At 36.5% G+C, this 25779-nt stretch overlaps 1 protein-coding gene across 1 annotated transcript in view; it reads right to left on the reverse strand.

Annotated features, from left to right (window-relative positions):
* TBC1D22A (TBC1 domain family member 22A) overlaps positions 1-25779 on the reverse strand; it is a 180121-nt gene that overhangs the window by 11556 nt on the left and 142786 nt on the right. Inside the window, exon 12 of the mRNA XM_055712205.1 lies at positions 21833-21928. Coding sequence (XP_055568180.1) covers positions 21833-21928 — 96 coding nt within the window. The remainder of the gene's footprint in view (positions 1-21832; positions 21929-25779) is intronic.

A 25779-nucleotide genomic window follows, 5' to 3' on the forward strand; every position in this document is an offset into this window, starting at 1 on the left:
ATAGAAATAGAAACCTACAACTTCAGCTTCAGTCAGCCAGAACTTGAGATCAAATTTCTATATAAGATGATGAACGCCTCAACTTCCATGGAAAAGAGTTTGCAAACCAACAGCTGAATACAGGATTTATTCTTTGCTTATCTACAAACCAACAGCCTCCAGACACAGACACAGAGAACCGAATGTCTTTTCAGTACAGTGGGTGACAATGGGCTGGGTTAACCTTTTCTGACTGCTGATTTTTAAGATTTGGAAGATTAAAGTCCTAAAAGAATTTAGCCCATGAGTAGCTCTTGGTAATCCTAGTCCGTATATGTAATGAAATAAACAAGTTTACTCTCTAAAACTTCACAAAAATCTGCATGTTGAAAGCAGTGGCCCCTGTCATGGTATCAATGCCCAGCAGAGTGGTCTGGCCGAGGAGCGCTCTGACAACTCCAGAGCAGCTCCAGATCGGTCACCAAAGATCAAGCAAGTAAAAATCCTTAATTTTCTACTATGTAAGGACAAATCTTACTAAAAAGATGGTAAAAGCAATATGGAGAGAGAAATACTGTTTCCATAGCAATTATTGTAGCATGACAAAATTATATCTTTTATAAAACCATACCTTGTGGATCAAATACCATTTTGTTTAAATAAATGAAAATGACCAAATGATGTTTAAGGGTTTGGCCAAAACTGTAGTAACAGTTCTAGTGGAAAAATACCTCAGTGGCGCATTACATGGTATAACGTAAGTGTTTGATGGGCTGGTTTGCCCACAGTGACTACATCCCTCACCTGTTAGCAGGCAGATGAGAGGAGGAATTCCCGTATTTATCACAGCAATCTCCAAGAGAAGAAACTATTGCACAGCTTGGAAGATACTGCTGTTTCTCACAGGAAAGAATAAAGACATCAACTACATGAAATATAACTTTCAGAGGTATGTTGCTGGTGGCAATTTCGGTTTGTTTTAACAGGCCTGCCCGCAAGCTGGCAATTCAGAGGCAGCTCCATGCTCTCTTTTCTCGGGGCAGCAATCTTTAAGAAAGGATGTGGTAGAGAACAGCAGCTATTAAGGATTTCAAATGTCCCCGTTTAGCCTGTTGTCCTATGCAGATCAGCACCTGAAACTACGCATGCGATGAAAAAGAATTAACACAAAGCTTTAGTGAATCAGTTCCTGAGGACTGGATGCGACCATTGCTATTCACTCAGCTAACAGCAAGCAAATGCTACTTTGCAGAAAACAAATTAGTATGGGATAAATGGGAGCTCCTACTATATTTGCAAAGGGATGTCTATTGTAGAAAACACTATAGAGAGCAAACGACTTGTCATGTATAAAGATCTTGCTCTTTATGGCAGCTGAAAGAGCTAGCTAGGAGGCTATGATGGCAATAATAAATCTGCTGTAACGGCATTTCTGGAAGAATTTTAAATCCAATTTGTTTACAAGTACATGACAAAACAATAGGCATTTTAATTCTTGTTATTTTTACTGTCTTGCAGTTGCAATGAGACAATTTTGTTGTAAGATAGCAAAATCTACATGCCCCAGCATTTAGGAAACCATAGGAGAGCACAGAAGATTGCAAGAAAGAAAATTAATCCTTCTCCATCTGCTTGTCTCAAAGAAGGGCATATGTCACTTCATCCTATTATTCAGCTCATACTCCAAAAGCTTTTAGTTTCTCTTTGTTCTCTTATCGGTAGTTTTGATTGAGTTTGGTAGTCAAGTGTACAGGCTCCCGTGATTTTAGTCTTCTCCAGGGTTACACACTGATAAAGCCAATAATTGACATTGTTATGCAGCAGTTTCTGCTGAAGAAATAAACATGGAAAGAAAACAGTTTTCTTTGTAGAGAGATGTCTCCAGTGACAGCTGTGAATTACCAACTAAATGGAAACCCTGCCAGTGCATTTAGTTTAGCAGGTCACTTAAATTGCTCAGGAAGAGCAGGATTTTTTTTTCTTTGTTTCAGAAAATCCTTTTTATATTGAAATGGAGAAAACACAGAGATCCCTTTGTGGTATTTACTGAAAATAAATAAAAACATTTGTTGATGAGAGAAAAATAACTTATAGTTATCATAAAGTCCTTTTTCTGGAAACTTACAGGACAGTAAAATCGAATTGTCATTGTGTGGAAGATTTGATTTAAAACTTGGATAGTAACAGCACCTCTGTAAAATACAGCCATAAAGCAAGGCCTACGGGAAATCTCTCCGGATTATACCCTCCCTGCATCACATCCTTCCCTTCCTTTAGCAGCAAGCAGGCCAAACACAACTGACAACTCGCGCAGATAAGAGGGGCCCCTAATCTTGCAAGGTGTTCCTCCCCGCCTGCAAAATGCATTGCTGGACCTCTGCGGAGTACCCTCTCAGCATCCTTAGAGCTGTAAAGCTCTGAACAGAAATCAGATGCATTTCCTGTTACCTCATATAGGCTTCCAAGATAAGGAAAGACACAACCTACTGTCAGAACAAAAGTAACTTTGTTTTAGAGTTCAATTATGTACTTGGACATGGTGATAAAAATTAAAAAATAATAATGAAAAAAGCAGTGATTACTCAACAACTTTTTTAAACAAAATTGTGCTTTTTCTCTGCAACTAGGGTACACAGGGATCCAAATTTAGACTTATATTTTATGATAGCAATGTGGTTCTAACAGTGTGCTGCTTAGTCAGTACAGGTAACTGCATATCACATAACCAGACATCAAAATGTTTAAGAGGTAACTGCATGAAGGCAAAAACATTATACATATTTTAGAAATGGCAACTGCTATTTCAAAATTGTACTCTAAGGCCAATTCACTGTCTGTTTCAACAACTGTGAGAACTTCAGATGTTTTCTGTATCTATACACGATAGCAACCATGTATGTCAGTGGGAGTATTATGTGTCAGATACACAACAGAAATTCTGGGCTGATTCCTAGAGTCATAGATGCTAAAGCCAGGAAAGATCATAACTTATCTTGGTCTGACCTCTTGTGTAGATACTAGGAACTAAACCTGAACCTTTTTTTTTTTTTCCTCCTTTCAGGAAAAACATCAATTTGAAAACCTTAAGAGCTGCAGAAATTCATTACTTATTTTGTTAGTGAGTTAGGATTTTTTTTCATATCCAATTTCTCATATAATCATCAATTCAACTATTGGTTTTACTTTTGACAAATTCAACATCTTAAGCACTTCAGTCATCCTCTCTGAACCCTCTCTCTGTCTTTGACTTCAGACAGCAGAACTGGATGCAATATTACTGGATGCAATTCCAGGGCCAGGTCGGATGAGGCTTTGAGCAACCTGGTCTAGTGGCAGGTGTCCCTGCCCATGGCAGCAGGGTTGGAACTAGGTGAGCTTTAAGGTCCCTTCCAACCCAAACAATTCAACGATTCTACAATTTGAAAAAAAAAACCAAACAAAAAAACCCAAACAACAAAACCAACAACAAAAAACCACACCCAAAACCAAACAAACCTCCAAAAGGCAAAACAAGCTCTTATATTTATTAATTTAAGAATCCAATTACCTCCATGTGCCACAGCATCATTATGGGAACTCATATTGAGTGAGCTGCCAGCAATGCCCCTGAGGATATTTTCAGAAGCCATGCATCCCAGGCTACAGTCCCTCACTCCAGAGACATGACCTGTTCTCCTTATCCTGTATTTGCAAAAATTTTTCATTTCACCATATCAACATACAGCTTGCATGAAGAGGTTAACTGAACAAGTGATTCGAGACTGGTTTATGTAACTGCTCCCTTCTCCTCACTTTGCCAGAACGGTAAATCTGTGTCATCCACAGATTTTTATTATCCGGTGTTTTATTAATGGAAATGCTGAATAGCATCATGCCAATTACTGATTCCCACAGAAGTTCACTAGACAAACCTCCTTGTGAACATGATTAGCTAAAAAATATTTTTTAGTCCTCCTGGTAGGATGTCATATTATGTTCTGCTGATACTGTTCAATGCTATCTAAAAATAAAAAGAAAATAATAACCACAGTATGAAATTATTATCTTGCACATTTACATCTATCAACTAAATACATAATATCACCAAAGAATAAAATCCAGTTTCACTGTCTGGTCTGTTATCTAGTATAGTTTCACTTTTCAGGAATAAAGATAGAAAAGAAGCTGTTAGGAATGACACTACAGAAAGGAAGTTTCATATGTTTTTCTTAACTGACTGTAAGAAAACTGGATATGTAACTAGATAAATAATAATTATTAGAAAAATTCTAAGTAAAATGGATAGAATTTAATACTTGTAATTAAAACTATACCTTTATTACCTTCATGAACATAGTATTTTTCTTCCCACAGGGTCTTCTGAGACAGATCAACAAAAATTGTCATCACAGGCACAGGAAGAACTTACATGTTACAAGCTTGTCATCAAAATCCATAAAGGAAAATAAAGGTATTTTTTCAGGCAATAAGAATAAATATTATTATTGTTAGCTGGACACTTTGTGGACTAGAAAACCAGTCTCTTTACAGTATTATCCTCTGATACGTTAGAGCTTCCCTATCCATGGTCTTCCTGAAAATTAGGAAAAGCCTTTGGACAGCACTCTCAAGTGTACAATGATGCCTACCCATGAAAAGAACAAACCCATTGCTAAGAAGAGTTCTGATAAGCTGCAAGTGGTAGATACATTAACTAAAAGTAATTGTAGATTCAAAATCTTCATGGAAGAAAAAATAAATACCTCAGACTACCCAAACAGCTAAAAGTATTCAAAATAATTTTAACTGGAGAGGATTTCTGTCTGAAAAGTAAAAAAACCCCACCTCCATAAACAAAGGTAATAAAACGTCAAATGCTTTCATTACAGTTTCACATTAGTGACCTACATTGTATCACTTACTGGTAAGTGATCATGCTGCCACAAGGGAAATGATGACACGCTCAGCAAGACTGAAATGGGATGAGACAGCATCCTTGCAGCCCCAGCAAAGCATGAAGCCAGTCTACTTATGACGGCTGGAACCACTCCAACCCTGATGCTACCTCATTTACTTTCTAATATTCTGTTGAGATGCGAAGTTGCAGTACAGATTTGGAAAGCTACAACAATCCACTGTTGATTCATGCTGTTAAATCACGCTGTTATTACGTTATATTTATGCCTCTATCACACTGCTTTATGATGGGAGACTTCATTATGGTCAGAGTCAGAGCAGATGATGAATGACACGTGCAGAAGAAACAACACTTGCCTGCATTAAAATATATAAAGTCTACATACATCAGATGAAATTAATTCTAGTGATAAAGCAGCATTACAAGTTTCAGATACAGACACACAGAACTGTATTTCAATGATTATACAAACACACAGGCATGTTTTGCCAAATGAAAGATTTAGCTGTTAATCACATGAGGACAGCAGTTAAGACTGCAACAAGAGGTTTTTTTTTTCTTTGATCCAAGAGACTATATTTATCTGTGTGCTCTTTGTATCTTCAGGAATTCTGTGCTCTGGATTTTTCTAGTGCTTCTTACAGTGCATCTTCAGCAACCCTATTTAGCAACTATAATCAAATGATTTGAAAAAAGATTCCTAGGAACCTGAACAGCAGGAAAAGATAATAAATCATTCTCTTCTATAATTTCACCCTCTGGATTACTGACAAGATTTTATCTGAAAAGCCAAAACTTGGACACCTCTAGATTTTAATACCTGATCTGATGTCAAATGGGTAGATTGAAACATTTCTAAAGAAAACACGCTCACAGATGTCACCTACATAAGACAGATGACACAATATATAACCTGAACAACTGAAAAAATTGTTAAAAGTATGAAATGTTTAAAAATTGGTAAATCTTAGTATATACCCAATTTGACTTCTAGCAAAGCATCAACATCCTTAACTTGGGTATGATTATACATTTAATGCAGAGTGAATGGGCCAAGAAAGAAGATACATTAAGGATCATCAGAGCATCAGCTGCAAACATGACCCATCTGCATTTCAGTCACATAGCTACAGCTGCTCTTAGCTAGTAACTAACCAGCAGCTGCTCCTTCAATGATTTTGACAATTAGACTGTCCCTTCTTCCATCTCCTCCTTGCATCCAGGGTAAAAATGCTCTTACCACACTATCAAAATTAATATAAATTTATGTCTGAATTTCAGAAATATTACCAATATACACAAGTGAATATAGCAGCAATCTGAAATGCTTTACCATAGTGCTGCTGCTTTTATGCAAAACAGACTGAAACATGCATCCTTTACGTAGATATATGTGTGAAAATCATGCAAGTAATGTAAACCTTATCTTTGCACTAAATTTTCCATTAGAGGGCTGGGTAATTAGCCAGCAGAAAACTCTCTTACATTTACAACGTGAGCAAATTTTAGTAACCAACTGTAGATGAAAACATAACCAACGAAAGCAAGCCCAAACACTATGGACTGATTTTTTAAAAGCTTTTCTTATACTTTAGGTTTCACCGATATAAGCTAGTTAAGAGATGGAAGTCTTGTGGTCCAGTGTGAGGTCCTACTGATATCCTTGGAATCCCTTATACTATTAAGTAGGGCTTTAATGGAATAAGTGATGTCAGTAATAACAAAGCACAGAATTCACCTGAGTTCTCAGATATTTTGAGTCATAGTGATGAACTTTATCTTCTGTGAAAATAATGACTGACTACATACTATCATCTGAATAAAAAGGTGTCATTAATATGTGGCCATCTTTCAAAACAGAACTGAAATTTAGAGATTTGCCCATAAAAATATTGTGAATAAGAACTCAGGTCTCACTTTTAAGTTGGTCCTTATTCCAACTACTAAACATTACTGTGCATTGATCACCTGAAGGAACTTCCTATCAAAAACTTCATATTTCAATCTCTAATTTTGATCATGTCTTAAATTCAGTCATTTCATTAGAAAGTATAATTTTGGATACTGAATTTCTTTTGCTGAATATCTAGACTTTAGTCACTCTGAAATATTTTCCAATCTGTTCAATTTTGTGATATCCATTGAATTACTTAAGGAAAAATAACATGATCTAAAATACGTTAAGTTAAATTTGTATTTATTCTGTGTCTAATTCTCTCCTCATGAAGTCTGTAGAAATGGGCATTACAAAGGAAATGTTAAAACACCTTTCAATTTCATGTTTTTAGCACTAATTATTTTTTTTTGGTCCACTTTCTCAGTTCTGTTCATACTCCCCATATCACTTTTGGTGGTATTAGTTTCAGTATAATTTGTTGACCCACTGATAGCCTAGCATTGCTTTTCTACAGTAGTTGTCTTCTATTATGTAGATATTTTTATCCTAAGGCTCAATATGTTAAGACAGGCACTTTACTGAAGACAAAATATGATAATTCTGCAATTACGACAAACTCAACATTTAATCTGAGGAAAAAATAATTATGATGAAACCATTCACAATACAGCACAACTGCCATGTAGCAAAAATGAAATCTGGACTGATAAGAACATCCAATGGAATCTGCAAGAATTAAAGATCCCATCCAGTTCCAAGAAGTGTACGGTTCTGTTAAAAGGGGATAATTCAAACATCACAGAAAGTTATACATTATGTGCTGTTTCAGTGCACTAATCAAAGTTGGAATGTAAATAAATAATATATTAAAAAGAACAGTTGTGTTTTGTGGGTTTTTTTTTGTTTGTTTGTTTGTTTTTTACCAAATAGATAGCATAGACAGTCTTTTCTGATTTGGATGTTTTGGTTGGGTTTTGGTGGGTTTTTTTGTTGTGGTGTTTTGGCTTTTTTTTTTTTTTGGTGGAGATTCAATACCTTTGAAATTTTGCCCATCCTAAAATTTCTGGTTGTAATTTCATTTTCTGTTGGTAGAAAGTCTTACCTAGTTTTGGTACTCCCTTAAGATCAGCAAAGAACAGCATATCCAGAATGAAACAGCACTTTTTCAAAACAGGGATGACACAACAACGTGGATGTAAAAACCTCAGCTCAGCTTTTCATCTCATTTCCTGCCTGGATCTTACATGCAGCATTAACAATGACAGGCGTTAGTCTCAACTATAAAATGGGAAGAGTAAAACCTTCACATCTTGATAAAACACTCTGCAAATTATACTTGAATTTCTCTGCTTATTTGCAAAATATTTTTGGGTTTGGAGCCTATTTATTGAACTTATATTTTATTGTTTTTTTTAATGTGCCCAAGTGAGTATGCTTTGAAAATAAGTACAACTGTATTTATGTAACAGCAGTGTGCCTCTGGAGCCCTGAGGACCTACTCAAAATATTCAAAAGACTATGCCTTTTTTCTCTCCATGTACAACTTTTCAACAGTAGCATTTACTAAAAATGGTGAGTTGCATTTGTCAAATAACTCAACTGAAGTCAAATCTGAATTATTATTCTGGTTCACTTGAAGCCATCCAAAGACCTGGAGGATTATCAAGGAACTACCTCATGGGGAAGCGAAGGAAAATCGGTCCTTATTTTAGCATCTTTCTGTCCTGGTTTTGACTGCAACAGAATTAATTTTCTTCTTGGTGGTTGGTACAGTGCTGCGTTTGGGATTTAGTATGAGAGAATAATGTTGATAACACACTGAAGTTTTAGTTAGGGTAAGCACTACCTAGCAGTAAGTCAAGGACTTTTCAAATTTCCCATGCCCTGCCAGTGAGCAGGTGCACAGGCAGCTAAAAGGGAGCAGAGCCAGGACAGCTGACCCAAAATAGCCAGAGGGTTGTTCCATACCATAGAACGTCATGCTCAGTATGTAAACTGGGGAAAGGTGGCCGGGGGGGCTGACTGGTGCTCGGGGTCTGGCCGGGCATTGATCAGCGGGTGATGAGCAACTGTATTATGCATCACTTGTTTCTTTTTCCCTTAGGTTTTATTCCTCTTTTTCCCTCTCTCCTTCATTACAATTAATATTGTTGTTGCTGTTGTTGTTATTTTTTTTTTTTTAACTTTTTTCCAATTATGATACTATTCTTATCTCAACCCACAGGTCTTACTTTTTTCTGGTTGTCTTCCCCATCCCACTGCGGGAGTGTGGGGGATAACTGAGTGAGCAGCTGCATAGGATTTAGCTGTTGGCTGGGGTTAAACCACAACACTGCTTATTAGACAAATTACATTCTTCATATCCATTGGGTTTATGTATATACTTTTCACCTCATTCTTTTTTCTAGAATAAGTGAAATAGAATTCTATTTCAATTATGACATACAATGCAATTTTTAGATGCAGTCAGAACTACTTAACCATTCCAGCTTCTCACATAAAAGTAAATACAAATTTGTGCCAAGACCATAATTTTAAAAGTTTACCAAAAGTTATTTTTTTTTTTAAAAAAAAACACTTATTGACAAAATTACTAATTACTTACACACTGTCAAAAGTCCTCTTTCTTGAGGACTGATTTATGAATTCTAGAAGAATGTTACATTTTCATAAATCTGGATTCATTGTGCCATGTGCAGACTTGCAGCATTAATGATATGTGTTTTTCTGAACACTACAGATTTGCTAAAGCATTTCACCCTGTACGTTCTGTAGTTAAACATAATAAACCTGTGGATCCCCTGTATCTTGGAAAAAACTTTATTATTTTTGTTTGTTGTTTGTTTGGTTTTTTTTAAAAAGAAAAATAACTATCATCACCCTGTGTAATATCCTGATAATACGTAGAAACATAAAATACATATGGGTGCCATCAGTTGTAACAATACTTCTATGGTTCTGTTTTGAAAAAAACCAAACAAACCACCAAAACAACCACCACCAAGAAAACATGTAACTCATTAGAAACAGCATTGTAAAATTATTTTCTCATCTCAAACAGCTGGATGACAGTAAGTTACTTCCCATGTTTATGACACTGTTGTAAAATAACTATTATAGAATTTTATCTTACTTTTTGTAATCACTTCTGAGTCTTTTATTGAGAAGTATAATTCAGCATAGATTAAAGTTAGATGTAGTGACCAAACAGAAAGTTACAGAGTTTCCCAGTATAAATACCCATGAAGTATCTGGAGAAATCACTTTATATGATTGCCATAGGTCCAGTCAGTGAGTGACGTTTGCATCATTTCTGCTTTGTAGTTTACTCCAAACAACAACAGCATAACATGCTACAAAATCCAGCATCATTTAACCATGGCAACATTTTGTCATTTCTAGATTTTCAGAATATACATACTTAAGGGGAAAAAAAAAAAAAAAAAAGTCCAAGTACTGCTCTTCACCTCAGGAAAATGTTATCCATCATTAAATACCTTATGTGTGAATGCTTTAGGAACTCATCAGAATGTATGTATCCAAAACCTAGAGTTTCTATAACACTGTTCAGAAAGAAACCTTTAAAACAACAATGATTATACTACATTTGGTCCAGGCCAATGTCATTCACTCCAAAAGTTGCATTTGCTATTAATTTTTGTTGCTACATCTGGGCCTATTTATTGGGTGTCAGTTCATTCTGCAAGGACAACTTTCAACAAAAACAACTGAGTAAGGGACATAAAGCCATATTAAACATTTTCCTGCAATTAAAACAACAACGTTAATGAAAACAATAGAGGGGAAAAAAACAATCTAGCACAAATTTCACCAAGCAATTTTCATTAAAAAATTGAGAATTAATTCCTGGGGCAAATAGGAAAAGCTAACCAATGACACTGTAAGGTTAATGGGATCAATCTAATCACATTCAAAATATGCAATTTTCAGAGAGTATAATGAAATAAAGATTTCGGTAAACTGCAGAACTTTGCAGATATGTAACACTAGGTAGTTAGCTTTACAAGACTGAACTGTGAGGATCCTACAGTTTTTACAGTACCCAAGTTTAAGAAAAATTATTACTACGCCACTGTTACTGGAATGATCTCTAAAGTTCTATATTCAGTAACTCTTCATGTCCCCTGTTTTTTGTAATCCTTTGCATTTCCTTCAAGAAACACTGATTCTGAAGAGACTGTTACAGTACGTAGTCAGGGACCAAGTGATATGTGGGTAATACCTTTTTTTAGGTTGCTCTGCTTATTAGCCTCTATGCAAAATGGGTAGTAATGAAAAGGTTTAAAGCTAATCAATAAAATGCATTAAATCAGTTATTGACAAGATTATACAAAGTACATAGTATGATTTTACAGAAGAACTGTAAGTAAAATAAAAATGCACTCTAGAGTTCACTCAGTTACAGAAAAGGGATAAATTTCATTATTAAACAAGAGTTAAAATTATTAGGTTCAGAAATAGAAATTAGGCATTTGTTGGTACATTTAAAAATCATCTTCCTATGACTCCCACATGGATGTGTTTTCCACCAAAAACATCTTGGATTCAAAGCTGTAATACTAAATTCCTTAAACTCAAATAATAATAATAAAAAAATAGAGCTGCACACAAAGGGGGAACACTTGGGACTCTCTCATAGTCAAGTAACTCTGGCCCAAAGAATGAATGCATGCAGAAGAAACATACATATTTACCATGAAAACATTCAGAAATTAAAGGTACCTTTTTCAACTGATACAAGTTGTACAAATACTATATTCCACAGTTTTTGTCCACACCAAAACAAGTTTTACAAGTGGAATTATGTTCAGCATCTCTTCCCTCTATACAGCAGTCGCCACTGGATTTGCTCCTGGATGCCTAAGAGCTTTCATCCCTCCTCCTTACTGACAAGGTCTCTAGTAACAGTCGGTACAGGAACCGATACATGGGCTTGCAAAGAGACACTCAAATCTTCAAAGTAGTCTTCAAGGAATATTCAATATTCAGACCACTAAATGTAGGCATTTAACAGATTAATTCTAATTTCTGCCAATGCCATGATCTCTTGTAACTAATAGTGTGACATAAATATTTGCAGAGCATAAGGTGAGATCAGAACGACTGATTCACACTCATGTCTTTCCTCTGACTACAAATATAACTTAAAGTGACTTTATTTCTGATTTAGACCTGGCTCACAATATTGGCTTTATTTCATTAATCCTTAAGCCTAACTACGTAATGTAACCTGTTTTCAATATAACTGGTCTCTGTAACATGGTGCATATCTACATATAATATTTATACTGAACTATTCACCTGGTTAACATCTCTCTTCTGTTACTTAAAAGATTAATATTTGAAAAATAAGGAAGACAAATATTAGCTAATCAGCTAATGTTGCATATAATTGATTCAGTACATACAAATGACCGCTCATTTTGTCATATAATTGCTTTGCTCTTTTTGACGAACACAGAAAAATAATAGAATTACAACTTGGTCCTAATAATATAAGGTATTACAACCTCAGCTGTCAAATATACTACATCTGTTGTCAAAGGTTTTGTTCTACATGAATGAAGGGGTAGAAGTTAATGAATTGCTGTATATTGCACATGAAATCCAAGCACAAAACTGCACTTTCAGTGCTTATATTTGAACTTTTTAATTTGATGCATCATCTAAAATTGCAACTTTCCCTGACTATCACAGAAGCTAACTATTCCAATAGCAACCTAATTTGGAACTAACTGAAGAAAAATACTGTCTAAATGCAGTATTTCAAATGGCATGAACACTTACATGGAGGTAAAAACAGAGTATTCAGTATTATAAATTACTAAAATTTATATTATATTACTATAATAGCCTCTTGAAAATTATATTTTAAATAGTAAACAAATATAAAAATGTTACATACTCATACTTGTGTGTACTGAGTTAAAATATGTCACTCATTAGAACAATTTGCAGACATGAGATTTATTAAGACCCTTGCTCTCCAAGCATACTTCCCACCTACTTGCAAGAAAAAGTAACTGGCGATCACTGGAAAACAACGCTCTATTCTTCTTACCTCTTCCACCTCTAGAAATAGCCACTGTAGCTTTTACCGTGCTGTGTCTCATTCCCTTTTAGATGTTCTCAACTAATGTGCTTAGGGAAGAAGGCATTTATTACTATGTCCCAGTATCTTGATTTTCAGATTTGTCAAACTCCTGAGTAGTAAATGACTTGATAAATGCATGTGCCTTGAAATTACACCTAAAACAAGTCATGGTAAAAATGAAATTAAAGTTATTAAATCTCAGCACTCAAAAAGTACAGTTAAAAGTATTTATAAGATTAAAACAATAAATATATTTCTTCTGCTTTTACCAATACCAAAACCCGAAGACTGTTGTCCTGTTTCTTACCACCAAGGTTTCACCCTTCTACTATTTCATGCTGCATTTCCAAGAAGAGAGGTCCTACAGATACAGTACGCTGGTCCTGTAGAGCTAGTCTCCTTCAGCAGGGATTTTGAAAATTTCTTTCCGTTTCGGTAATCCTACTTCAGTTTAAATTATTTTTAATTTAAATTATATTCTCTAGACTAGAAGATGGGTCTGTTAAAAACTAGGCAGATCTTCCAAGGTAAGCCATGGCCGCAGTAATTAGGTATTTACCTCTTTCCATAAGCAGCTAGATCTGCTACTCAAGGATTTTGCTCAATTGCTTTGGAGAGAGCATGGCTTAGTTTTCACTGACCCCTGTGATTTATCTGACAAGATCAGATCAGTTCATAGCACAGAGTAATTTCCGAGTTTCAGCAGCAAATATATATACTCAAGCTACTAACAATTCGGTATCATCATACTATAACTTGCAATTTTACTAGGTACAACTGATCAAAATATTTTGAGGAGTACCTACAACTTCTGGGAGGAAGTGTTAGGCTTGAAAGAGGGCAACACAAACAGATGTAGAAGTTTCAAATTCAGATAGAGATCCTAAAACTTATGTGTATTACTGGAGGTAAGTTAAATACTACCTTTTTAAAAAAGCCAGACATGAGTAATGTATTATTATTATGAACTCTTGGCCAATAAACTCAAGAAAAAAAAAAGGGGGGTGAATTTAGGTATAAAACTATGCACACGGCTATCTGAATACAATATAAATCAGAAGTGGGGTTTTTTTGTATGGTTGGGGTTTTTTTAATGGTTTTTATTCTCAGCTTTGTACATTTCAAGCCAATTTTTTCGGGACAACCAATGTATAAAATAGGAAAAATAGGCCTACAGTCTCATCAGAAGGAAATGATCACAGAAAGCTACACTGAAGCTTCAGAGGTAAGGAAAGGGTAGTGTCAGGAGTTTTATTTCCTTTTTCATGCTTCTTAAACCATTTTTAGTGTACTATACAAACTGGTCAGCATCTTCCAGTAACTTTCTAGACAGAGGGCAACTCCTCCTCCTGATACAAGGCAAGTACCACTACTTTCCCAAAGTTAAAAGAAGGATGACGTACAGTCTCTCTTATATTTTAGTTTAATATTGAAATTTTGCAATAATAATTTCTGTAGGACAAAACTTGTATTTCTAAGAATATATGATAAAATGTCTCTGTTTAATCTACAATATACTTACATGTGGAGATCAAGTAAAGATACTCATGATAATCAAAAGATGCAGAAGCTTTTGATCAAATTCAGTAGGTTTGCTAACAGAGCAGTTAAATTGAGACTGTAATAACTGAAGTCGGGACCAATGGACACACGATGTTTTTTTCCCCCATAAGACTGCATTTAGATACAAGTTTTACCAGTCACCTCATTCTCTGTTGATTAAGCAATTTGCATTCAAAAATAATGTCAGTAACTTTATTGTAAGTTGGCTCTTCTCAATATAAATAATTTAACAGTGCTAACTCCCAGTCATCTACTACTCGTACTCAGAGATTAAGGAGCAACCTCTTTAGATTGCTAGCTATGATGTTCAAAGTCTAAAACAGCAAAGCTTACAGTTTCTTGCAACATGTGACAATATATTGAATGTCTTCCAAAAGTGCTCACAGCAGGGAATAAAATCACAGCAATGTTAGTAGTCAGGCTCTTTAAAGTTAGAAAGATTTCCATGTTCACAGTCCTTCACTCTTTACTGGTTTTGGTACTTTCACAGAAAAGACCCTGTTAGCTTCTGCACACGGATGAGTGAGGGCACAGGATCCAGACCCACAAAACTATCTAATCATAGAGGTTACAGAAAAGAGGGGTAAACACTCCCCTGTTCAGAAAACTAATCTGTTCAGAAACATTACTTTTTTTTTTTTTAATGAAGAAGCATTTATTTTTACTGCAGTAGCAACAGGAACTAAATTTCTAGCACAGTACACACCAAGAAGCTAAATTAAAAATATATTTATTAGTTACGCCTCATATCATAAGAAGTGACAACTCCTGTACTTTAATGCAGAAAAAGTAACTATTTAAAAATTCACATCATAGACTAGGAACAAGACCACAAAAGATTAAGGAAACCTGTATTACTGTAGTTGAGCATAAACAGGTGGTATAAAATTATGTTTCTGATATAGGAGCAGGTCATATAGCAGATAAACACTATGAAGGATATTAACATTAAACTTTTTAAACTAAAACCTGTTACTTATGCAGACAGCAATATGAATTTAATTTGTCTTCCAAGCATCTTGTTTATTCAGTCACCTCTGTAACTATCTACTTACTCCACTTTCAGGGTGCAAAGTTTTATTATTTAACCTGAGTAGCTGTAGCAAATATACACTGACAGGTGTATGGAATCTGATTTGTTTCTTTAAAATCTTCTCTTTCAAGTTATTTTAGCTCATGTACAAGAATCCACTTTAACAAAAATGTTAGCTCATGTGAAAAGTGAAATAAAAAATATGCCCATAATAAATGCAATAGTCCAAATGCTGATAAATACAAGCTACAGACTCCTTTGTGATTGTATCCAAGGCTGTAATACTGTACTGATGAAAACTGGCAGACAAGTCCAAGAATGAAATAAGGAGACAAAGCTGGAGGGGCATGGAACATTGGGAGGGGACACAGCCAGGACAGCTGACCCGAACTGGCCAAAGGAATATTCCATACCATATGGTGTCATGCTGAGCGTATAAGCTGAAGAAAGAAGGAAGGGGAGGGACATTCAGCGTTACGGCATTTGTTTTCCCAAGTTACCGTTACGCATGATGGAGCCCTGCTGTCCTGGGGATGGCTGAACACCTGCCTGCCCATGGGAAGTAGTCAATGAATTCCTTGGTTTGCTTTGCTTGCCTGCACGGCTTTAGCTTTACATGTTAAATTGTCTTTATCTCAACTCACAAGTTTTCTCACTTCTACTTGTCCCATGCTCTCCCCCACCCCACTGCAGGGCAAGCGAGCGAGCGGCTGCGTGGGGCTTTGTCACCAGCCAGGGCTAAGCCATGACAGCCTCCTCCGCTTTCATGTGAAAGAAGGGGGCAAAGTATCCAAGTGAGCTGAGATTTAGGAAGAAGAGTAGATAGTAGCAAACCTTCTAACCTTACACTAATTCCAATTAAGTAATCATTGAAAAGGGAAGGAAAGGCAAAAGAAACTAAAGGTTCTGACAGCACTCACTCCACCACCAAGCTAAAGATGCACTTCAAAGTCACCCTCTACCTGACTTTCCTTAAAATGCAGGCCCTGTGAAATGTTTCACTATCCTCTGAAACAGGCCTCCATCTTAAAACTAATGTATACAAAACCTAAGTTTTACAGCAAAAAGAAACCTGACAACAACTTCATAAGGCATGAACATTTACATATGTGGTTACAATGACCTTAATTTCCCTAAAATTGTATTGATCATGTGATGGCGGAAGATGGTGGTTCACATTAGCATTTGAACTATCATTAGCTTGTAATACTGCACCATAAGTAAACGTGAAAAAAAAAAGAAAAGCATTTGTCTAAATCTTAATAGGACAGACAAGTGTGAACATACTCATTCTGGTCATGAGGTCAATAAGGCTTACTCCCTAGTATTTATGTAAAAAAATGATTAAATCATCATTATTTTAAAGGTTATATAAATCAGAATAAAGGACAGTCACTACCATGAAGATTTTATGGCTCAAGTATAAACCAAGAGACAACAAATTCACAGAAAAATGAAAAGAAGCAACGCAAAACTAGTCAATGTGATTGTAAAGCGCCATCAACAGACTCAAGCCTACCTGTCAAATCTATTCTGGGTTGTGCAGAAAAACAGAACTTACATAAGGATTCAGAGGAAAGTAACTGAATATCTGCATTAGGTGCCCTATTTAAGCAAGACGGTCAACCTAGGAGATAGCACAGATACTTTCTTGCAAGCTCAAGTACGTGATGAGGCTGTCATCACAGGCTGATAAACTGGCAGTCAGCATCTCAACACGGAATATGAGATGACACTAAGGTGTTGGAATTAGTCCATTAAAGGCTCTGAAAGAGAAAGCATCTAAGTTTTCCTTGGCGCTATAAAGGAAAGGGAGCTAAAGGAGATGCAAAGCAAGAAAAAATGATGGATTGAAAAATGATCTTTACAGCTTCTTTGCAGTCTGGGTGAATATAAATGAAGCAAAAATGCATTTGTCAAAGCCAAAGAAAAGGACATCACAGTAATAAAGATGTGAGCTGATGACAGCATGGGTGAAAATGTCTGTTAGACAGACAGAAAAGCCTGTATCTTAGAATCATGAAGAAGAAAAAATCTGCAAGACAGATTCCTTACCACAACATATTGAATATATTTTTGTAGCTCAGCCACGCCAACAAAATGATAACTTACTTAAAATGAAAATTTGGACTAAATCTCCAATACTTAACAGTTAAACCAGTGTCAGTCCAACATTACTATTAGCCTATATTCAGTTTGACAGCTGAATCTAGTCCCTGAAGTCCTGTTTCCTTACAAATCTTTCAGATACCTTGTACATGACACCATTAAACTCAGCCATATTTTCTATTAATGTTTTAATTCTAAATATGCTCAAAATCATGCAAAATGAATGTTTTATCACTTAACAGCATCAACTATTCACAACTCTCAAGAATTCAGAAGAATTCTGGACTTATTGCTGTAGTGATGAAAATGGATTACACTATGTCAAAGTAACACATACTGATGAATAGGAAGGTCTTCATTACTTGCATCCTTAATCACTTAAGCTTAGATAGTAGAAATTAAATTTCACATTTGGCATTCACATCTCAAATCATATTTTATGACATTTAAAAACCCACTGTGTTTATAGCTATATTAAATTTCCTGCTTTTTTTTCATTTTTTAATCCGACACTAGTATGGAACCAGTGAATTAACAAAGAACACTTATACCATCAACAGAAAAATCACAAGCCAAGAACGACCCATTTGGTCCTATAAAACACATTGGTTACAAAGGAAAACTTGAGCCAGGATTAAAACGTCTTCTGTTTCCTGCCTGCCCACTGTGTTCTGTGTTCCCCCACATGTGAGGTACGAATAGAGCTACAGAGCTACCCAAACCAGCTTTCTGTACCTGGGTATGTGGAGCATCCTACGTAGGTTAAAGCAGACCCTCTGTAGAAGTGAGAACCGTGAGAGAGTAACAAGCTCTAATTATAACTAAAACTCTATCATTCTTTTCAATAATATTAGTCTTTGTATTATACGTGGGCATGAAATATTTAAAATGTCTACCTGAACACATACCGGTATAATTTCAGTTATAAAAAGTGACCCTGGGAAATTTCGAAAACTGCATGTAGCAAATTTTGTTCTCACTATATAGTATTGCATCACATAGCTCATTGCATTAAATAGTAAATTTCCAAACAGGATTAAACCTGACTAGAAAGGTTACTGATACCTCTATTAAGCAGGACAAAAATGTAAGCAACTATAAACACCTAGCCAAACAAAACCATTTGACATTTCCCTCCTCCCCAGCTTCCTAAAAGCAAACGTTTTCTCTTGGGACACTGCAGTTTGAAATAGCTGCACTTCATTCTCCAGTGTACTGTATTTTATAGTAGTCAGACAGAAACAGTTTATGAGGACACAGAATGAAGAAGTGACATGTGGAAGGTCAAGAGGTCCAAGTTTTTCTATGGCAGAAAGATGGGAAAACTTCTGCAGACAATGTTGTAAATTGTTCTAGATTTACATATAAAGCATCACCTTTCTCCTCACTTGTCTGTTGCTAAAACTTACATTAACCTGCAAATCTCATGTTTCAGAGGAAGTCTACACTGATATCTTACACTAGACCAAACAGACAGCAATGAGAACAATAACTTGTTCAAACAGATTAAAATGAAGACAACTTCTGTCATGACTTGATTATCATCTTACAGTGAAAAAACTTTCCTACGTTGTCCTACAAACATGAAAAATACAGGATTAACATCAGTTTTATATGCTTGTGTTACAAGTTTATATATAAGCTATTTATATACATGTATACCTATAATACACACATATGATTATTTGAACATTTGGAGGTCTGAGTTGGAACATCTATTTCTTCCTCTACTTCCTTTATCAAAACTTGTTTCCACTGATACCATAACATTTAGTTCTACAGATGTAAACCAACGACCAGATAGTTTTCAGGTTGTATCACTCCATAGTATTAGTCCAGCCAGCCTAACTCCTTTCATTGCAGAATGTCTTTCTCTGCTAGACAACAATACACAAAAAGCCACCCTAAAACAAGAAGCACACACACGTGTGCTCTCTGTAAGAAGGAAGGAACTATTATCATAGAGGGCTGAACATTTGGCGTATAAGTCAATTAACTCATCTATTGATGTGAGGAAAAATAAACATCATACTTTTACTGATTGCTTAGGTTGCAGCAAGACATACTTAAGAGGATGGAAACAAGCATCTCCAGAGCAAAGAGTATTTTCTATCATTGTCTTGACTGTAACATTACTGATAATATACTTGATCAAATAATAAGCAAAAAGTATTGCATAACCAAGTCTTTTAAAACTGGTCTGTGATTCAAAACCTGCTCAGTGCCTCATCTGGCATATCACCACACCTGGTGTTCTGGGGAAATTATCCTGCCTTAAAATTCCTGTGAGGATTTTAATTCTACTGAAAGAGGTAAAACAGACACGTAAAAGAGCAGCATGAGTTTTCACAGCTGGAACTAAAGAACCAGGCCCTCTGACTGAGAATTAGGAGAGACTTCCCTTATCTCAATCATCTGCAGAAAAACAAATACAAGCCCTACCACGTGAAAGAGAAATGACTGGATGCATGTTTTGATGATTCTTGATACAGTTTGCAGAATGAAAAATTTAAGTACAAAAGGTACTATATAGCTATGACTTCTCAATAATGTGAATTCAGAGCAATCAGAGTACTCCAATAGCACATCCTGAACTCCCCAATTTTCCAGACTAGTTTAAATGTCTATTTCTTGAGCTACTACTTTGAAGACTAGGCAATGGTCTACAGCTATTATTAACAAAGCAGAAGAATAACAGATTTCGTTCTTGCCTGTGGGAGAGAACTATCATTTGGAGAATTGATAACACATTCGTTTAGTCATTTTAAAAGGTCATGTACACAACAAAGAAGGCCAAAGCTTTAAGTGATAACATATGATAGTGATAAAACTAGCACAAGTCTACAGATCCTCAAAATTATAATTGCATTTCTATGCTGTAAGCAAGCTAAAGCAGCGTGATGAATGTGTTCCAGTGTGTTCCTGATTTATGTACTTTGTAGTCTAGCTTACATAACCCATAAAGCAATTAATCCATAAAGAAATACCTTGATTATTAAATAAGCAAACAAACCTGAACATATGTAAGGAGAACAAAGCAAATCTTCATAGTAACGTACCTTGGGATTATTATTTACTTTAAGCATAGTTGTAATAGAGTCGGTACAGAGGGGAAAATTATGAACTTCGGTGCAGGAAATCAACAGGAAAAATTTAATAGGAAGGATTAAAAGTGAACAATTGTAGTTGAGAGGCATGGCTGCCAACATTAAAGTTGTTTTTGACAAAATAACATAAATTGAGAAAATCTGACAGCATCAGCAGGTAGCATAAATTGATGTTGTTATGTTGTGCCCTTAGGCATTTATTTATTGCAAACATAGGCAATGTTAAAGTGCTCTGAATAAATCATTTTATGAAGAAAGATAAAATAGATTGAAGCGATACACAAATTTACACAATGGTTCATTTGTACAGGGCGACAGAGTTCAGTCAGATGGAGAGAAAATATGCTGGTAACGGGCAGTTTCCCCAGGGCAGGCCATGGGGGGGGCTCTGCAGCGTGGCTTGTTTACCGTCAGCCTGTAAACAGGACTTCAAGGCCTTCCAGGCATCGCATGTGTATCACAGGGTAAAATTCAATATAAAGGATTTCTATGGAAGTGAACTGTCACCAGTTCACAAACATAACTGAACTGCTACAGGGGTATGCAAATGGTTTCCCTATTTGCCATATTCAAATCTCATTTCAAACAACTCCCTGGTAACGTTCTTTGCTGCAAAAATCTAAGGTTTTGAAATGTAGGGACCCGAAGTAAATACTTTTACAGTCTTTTTATTTCCTACTGAAAAAAAGGCTCCTTACTTTAAAAGGCTGCTTGCCTAGCTTTTCTGAAAGAATGAAGTCACTTCGTTAACTGTATGCTGTTATATTATACAGATAAGAAATTATAAATAAATAACTCCAGTGATGCATTTCAGATTTAAAAAGAAAATCCAGTTACCTTGTCAGAAAATCTTTTTCTGAAATACCAAGGCTCTACTTGCAGCAGTAACTCCAGAAACCATCTTCCCAAAGTCTGTCTCAGTTAAAACAGTATTTCTTTTCCAGAGTAGAAAAGGAAAATACATCTCCTACTGCTTAGTCTAACAGTTTTGGAGCAACTCTAACAAACAGTCAGACACCGTCAGTCTTGCTGCAGCTGCTACTATTTTGTCATAAATTTATCTCCAAGTAACGCTAGGAAGCCAAATTTAATAAATACCACCCTGTGCTTGGAAAATATCCCTTTTACTTACTTGAAAATCTTTCTCTTCCAGGATCTCTTTCCTCCACCTGACAAGGAAGGCAGCACAGACGTACAAGTGGAAGTGAGAAAACCCCTCTGGTTCAGACTAGAAAAAATAAAAATAGATCATCCTTTCAGTACACAAACAATACTTTTGAGCACCATATACCCCAAGTGTAGTTTTATGGCATTCACTGCTAACTACAAATGTCAGCTACATCTCTCTCTTCGTATCAGAAGCTCGTTTGCATTTCATCTATGCCAGAACTATCACAGCTATTATCTGTAACGGGAATTACGGGGAGGTATTCATCCATTTCTTATATTTAAATTCCTTCTTTACAGATGTGTTTTTAGTCCCTGATGTTATCTATCAGGTTATATCTGGCATGAAATACTGCACTGCCTAGCTCAACATTCTGGCGTGAACATATGCTTCATCTCCGTTACTAAGGGCAAACTGTACTACTGCTAGTAGCTTTTTCTTTATAAGTTCTGCTGTAGGAAATCATTACGCATTTTAAAAATAAACCTGGTCTGTATGTGACTGAATTAGAGGTTTTTATTAAAGCAGAAAAATCTACTCCCTGTAACGCAAAACATTTACAACTCAGATTTGTATTCCGATTGCCGAGACAATCAGCTGTGGAGCAGGCACGTTGTGCAGTATGGCGGGGGATCACGGTGCACAGGGGGTTCCTGAGCCAGGGAAGCCCCCGGGCAGCACCAAGACCTGCAGGAGAGCAGCACGGAGGCGTCGGCAGGGCCGGGGGCAGCAGTGGCCATCGCCACTCACACCAAGGGCAGCCCCTAGGGGGCGCTGCGACCAGAGCAACTCTATGCCTCGATCTCCAAGAGGAGACCACAAGTGGCTTTCCTCCTACGGGGGCTGGTGCTGTTCAGCATCTTTGTTGGCAACATGGACACTGGGACCGAGTATACCCTCAGCAATTTTGCTAAGGACACCACACGGTGTGGCACAGTTGACACAGCTGGAAGGAAGGGATGCCATCCGGAGGGACCTTGAGAGGTGGGCCTGTGAAACCTCATGAAGTTCAACAAGGCCAAGTGCCAGGTCCTCAGTGTCAGTTGGGACAATCCCAAGCACAAATGCAGGCTGGGTGGAGAATGGATTGAGAGCAGCCCTAAGGAGAAAGACTTGGGGGTGTTGGTTGATGAGAAACTCAACATGACCCCGCAGTGTGTGCTCACAGCCCAGAAAGCCAGCCGTACCCGGGGCTGCACCAAAAGGAGCGTGACCAGCAGGTTGAGGGAGGTGATTCTGCCCCTCTACTCTGCTCTCGTGACACTCTGTCTCAAGTACTGCATCCAGTTCTGGGGTCCCAGCATAAGAAGGCCATGGACCTGTTGGAGCGAGTCCAGAGGAGGGCCATAAAGATGATCAGAGGGCTGGAGCACCATTCCTATGGAGAAAGGCTGAGAGAGTTGGGGTTGTTCAGCCTGGAGAAGAGAAGGCTCCGGGGAGGCCTTACAGCAGCCTCCCAGTGCCTAAAGGGGGCCTACAGGAAAGCTGGAGAGGGGCTTTTTGCAAGGGCATGTAGGGATAGGACAAGGGGAATGGCTTTAAACTGAAAGAGCCTTTAGAGGAGATAAAAGGAAGAAATTCTTTCCTGTGAGGGAGGTGAGCCCCTGGCACAGGCTGCCCAGAGCAGCTGTGGCTGCCCCATCCCTGGCAGTGTTCCAGGCCAGGCTGGATGGGGCTTGGAGCAACCTGGTCTGGTGGCAGGAGTCTGCCCATGGCAGGAGGGTTGGATCTAGATGATCTTTGACTTCCCTTCCAACCCAAACCATTCCACGATTCTACAATCTGCAGCTTTCTGTCCTAGTTCAAGTAAGTAGATTCAGTCACTTTATAAAACTCCCCCTAGAAATTACAGTTTTTATAAGTATATGCAAGAGTTTAGAAAAAATTGTGATCCTACTTGTAAAAGACTTCTACTAAGTTTTCTCATATTACCAAATTAATCTTAGATTTTATTTGCTATACCACTGAGAACTGAAAAAAAGATGATATTTAATTATCAATGTGATTATGGTGAACTAATGCTATGTAACATCTCATTAAAATAACATTTAAAAATAATAATTATAAAATTAAGCTACATAATTTGAGAAATGTAGGGATACTTAAATGCTCATATCTAAATAATTTATAAGATCCAACTGTAGTGCTTTAAAAGTATAAGGGTTTTTTTATATTCTCTATTGGTCATTTTAAACTGCAGTTCACTCTTTAGAAACTACAGTGTTCTGCTAAAGTAAAGATACTAAATAAAGAACTAAAATAGCTTCTTATGTAAAACATAGCATGATAAAATATCTATTTTATTGCTATTTAACTTCGAAGAGCACAGTATTTCCATGTAACATTTTTAACAGTGCAATAAAGTACCGTTACTGACCTCCACTGTCACAACTGAAGTAAAAATATTCTCCTCCTAGTCTTTGTTCTCCTTTACCCTGGACTGACAGCAGCGCACAGTGCGCTACACCACGTTAGCAGCTACAGAAACCACAGACCATCCTGTCCACCAAATCAGCAAGAGTCAATGCCAGTTATTCACAGGGAAGTTTTAAATATAAAAGTGTAGTTGTGGCTGAAAACAGTAGTTCCTTAATTCTGGAACCAAAAAAGGAAGATTCTGATTATAAAATCCTGTGATATTTCTCCTACTTTAGGAAAACACTCTACTTGAGTAACGTTACCTGAGTAACATGGTAAAATCTCAGGACAGACAAAGCATATGGTAATTTTAATTCGACTTGTCTCTAGAGTTTGTCTTAATCAGAAAAATCAAAGTGAAGTCCACTTAAAAACAGCTTTACAGAATCATGTACCTACTACCACCCTCCCGAAAAATCCACATCATCTACTTTAGTGTTTACATTTCTCTTGGGATAGAGAGTTAACATATATAAAAGCATAAAATCATACACCAAGAAGACATACTTGTAAGCGAAGTGCTGGTATCACTTATCATACCAGAAACTATTGTGGCACTATTTAAATAATCAGACACAATTCTAAAAAAATGCAGAAATCCAATTCTATAGAAAACAACCCTCTTACTACTTTCTGTAAATAAGTTTACAGAACTTGCAGTATTTTTTTTTATATTCAGCCTTTTAAATCTTTTATAACATTTTCATCTCTAAAATGAGAAAAAAGTATTTTAATTTTTTTTTTAAATTAAGTATAGAAACAGTACTTCTGGTCTATTTTTTCTCAGCACTGAACTGCAACCAATTTCTCACTTTTAACATGAATTTTAAAAATGTCCTTTCAAGCAGTAGCTTTGTAATCATACACGGAAAGTTTCTGTTATTTTGGTATACACAACGTTATCGCACAAAAATGACAACCTTTCTTCAAATTCAGGTGGGAAACAGGGTAGTAATGTGGAATGAAAACTGATTGTGTTTAAGACTCAGTGAACAGTCTGTACAAGAAAACATCAATGCGTTTTCCAGAAGCCCACTCTGAAGTATGTACTGTCACTGGTGAAAACTTTCTGGCATAGTAAGAACCAGCTTGGTTCACCATTACCTGGTGAATTATCAACTGTGTTTAGATCTGCTTCAAAGAACGGGTAACTGAAGAGCATGGCACCAGCCTGAGCATTTGCAATCAAACAGGAAAGCAGGGAAATAAAAAAAAAGCCACATTACTGCTATGGGATGGAGGCACATAAAGCTGGACTGAGACTGCTGAGCAAATAAAGTACAGAAATACTGCTGAGGGTAGATTAAGAAAGAGGAAGGCTATTTTTGCACATAAAGAAGGGGGAAAAATGAATAGACTGTAGGCAGGAAAATTTCATTTACAATAATAACCATTAATCATGATCTTTTATGTATTGGATTATTTTTTATTCTACCTGAATATAATAAAGGTTTACATTTCTGTAATTATGTGACGTGAGCAAGAAAGAGGGA

The sequence above is a fragment of the Falco cherrug genome, chromosome 5 (genome assembly GCF_023634085.1).
Source record: "Falco cherrug isolate bFalChe1 chromosome 5, bFalChe1.pri, whole genome shotgun sequence".
In the NCBI taxonomy this organism is placed as follows: Eukaryota; Metazoa; Chordata; class Aves; order Falconiformes; family Falconidae; genus Falco; species Falco cherrug.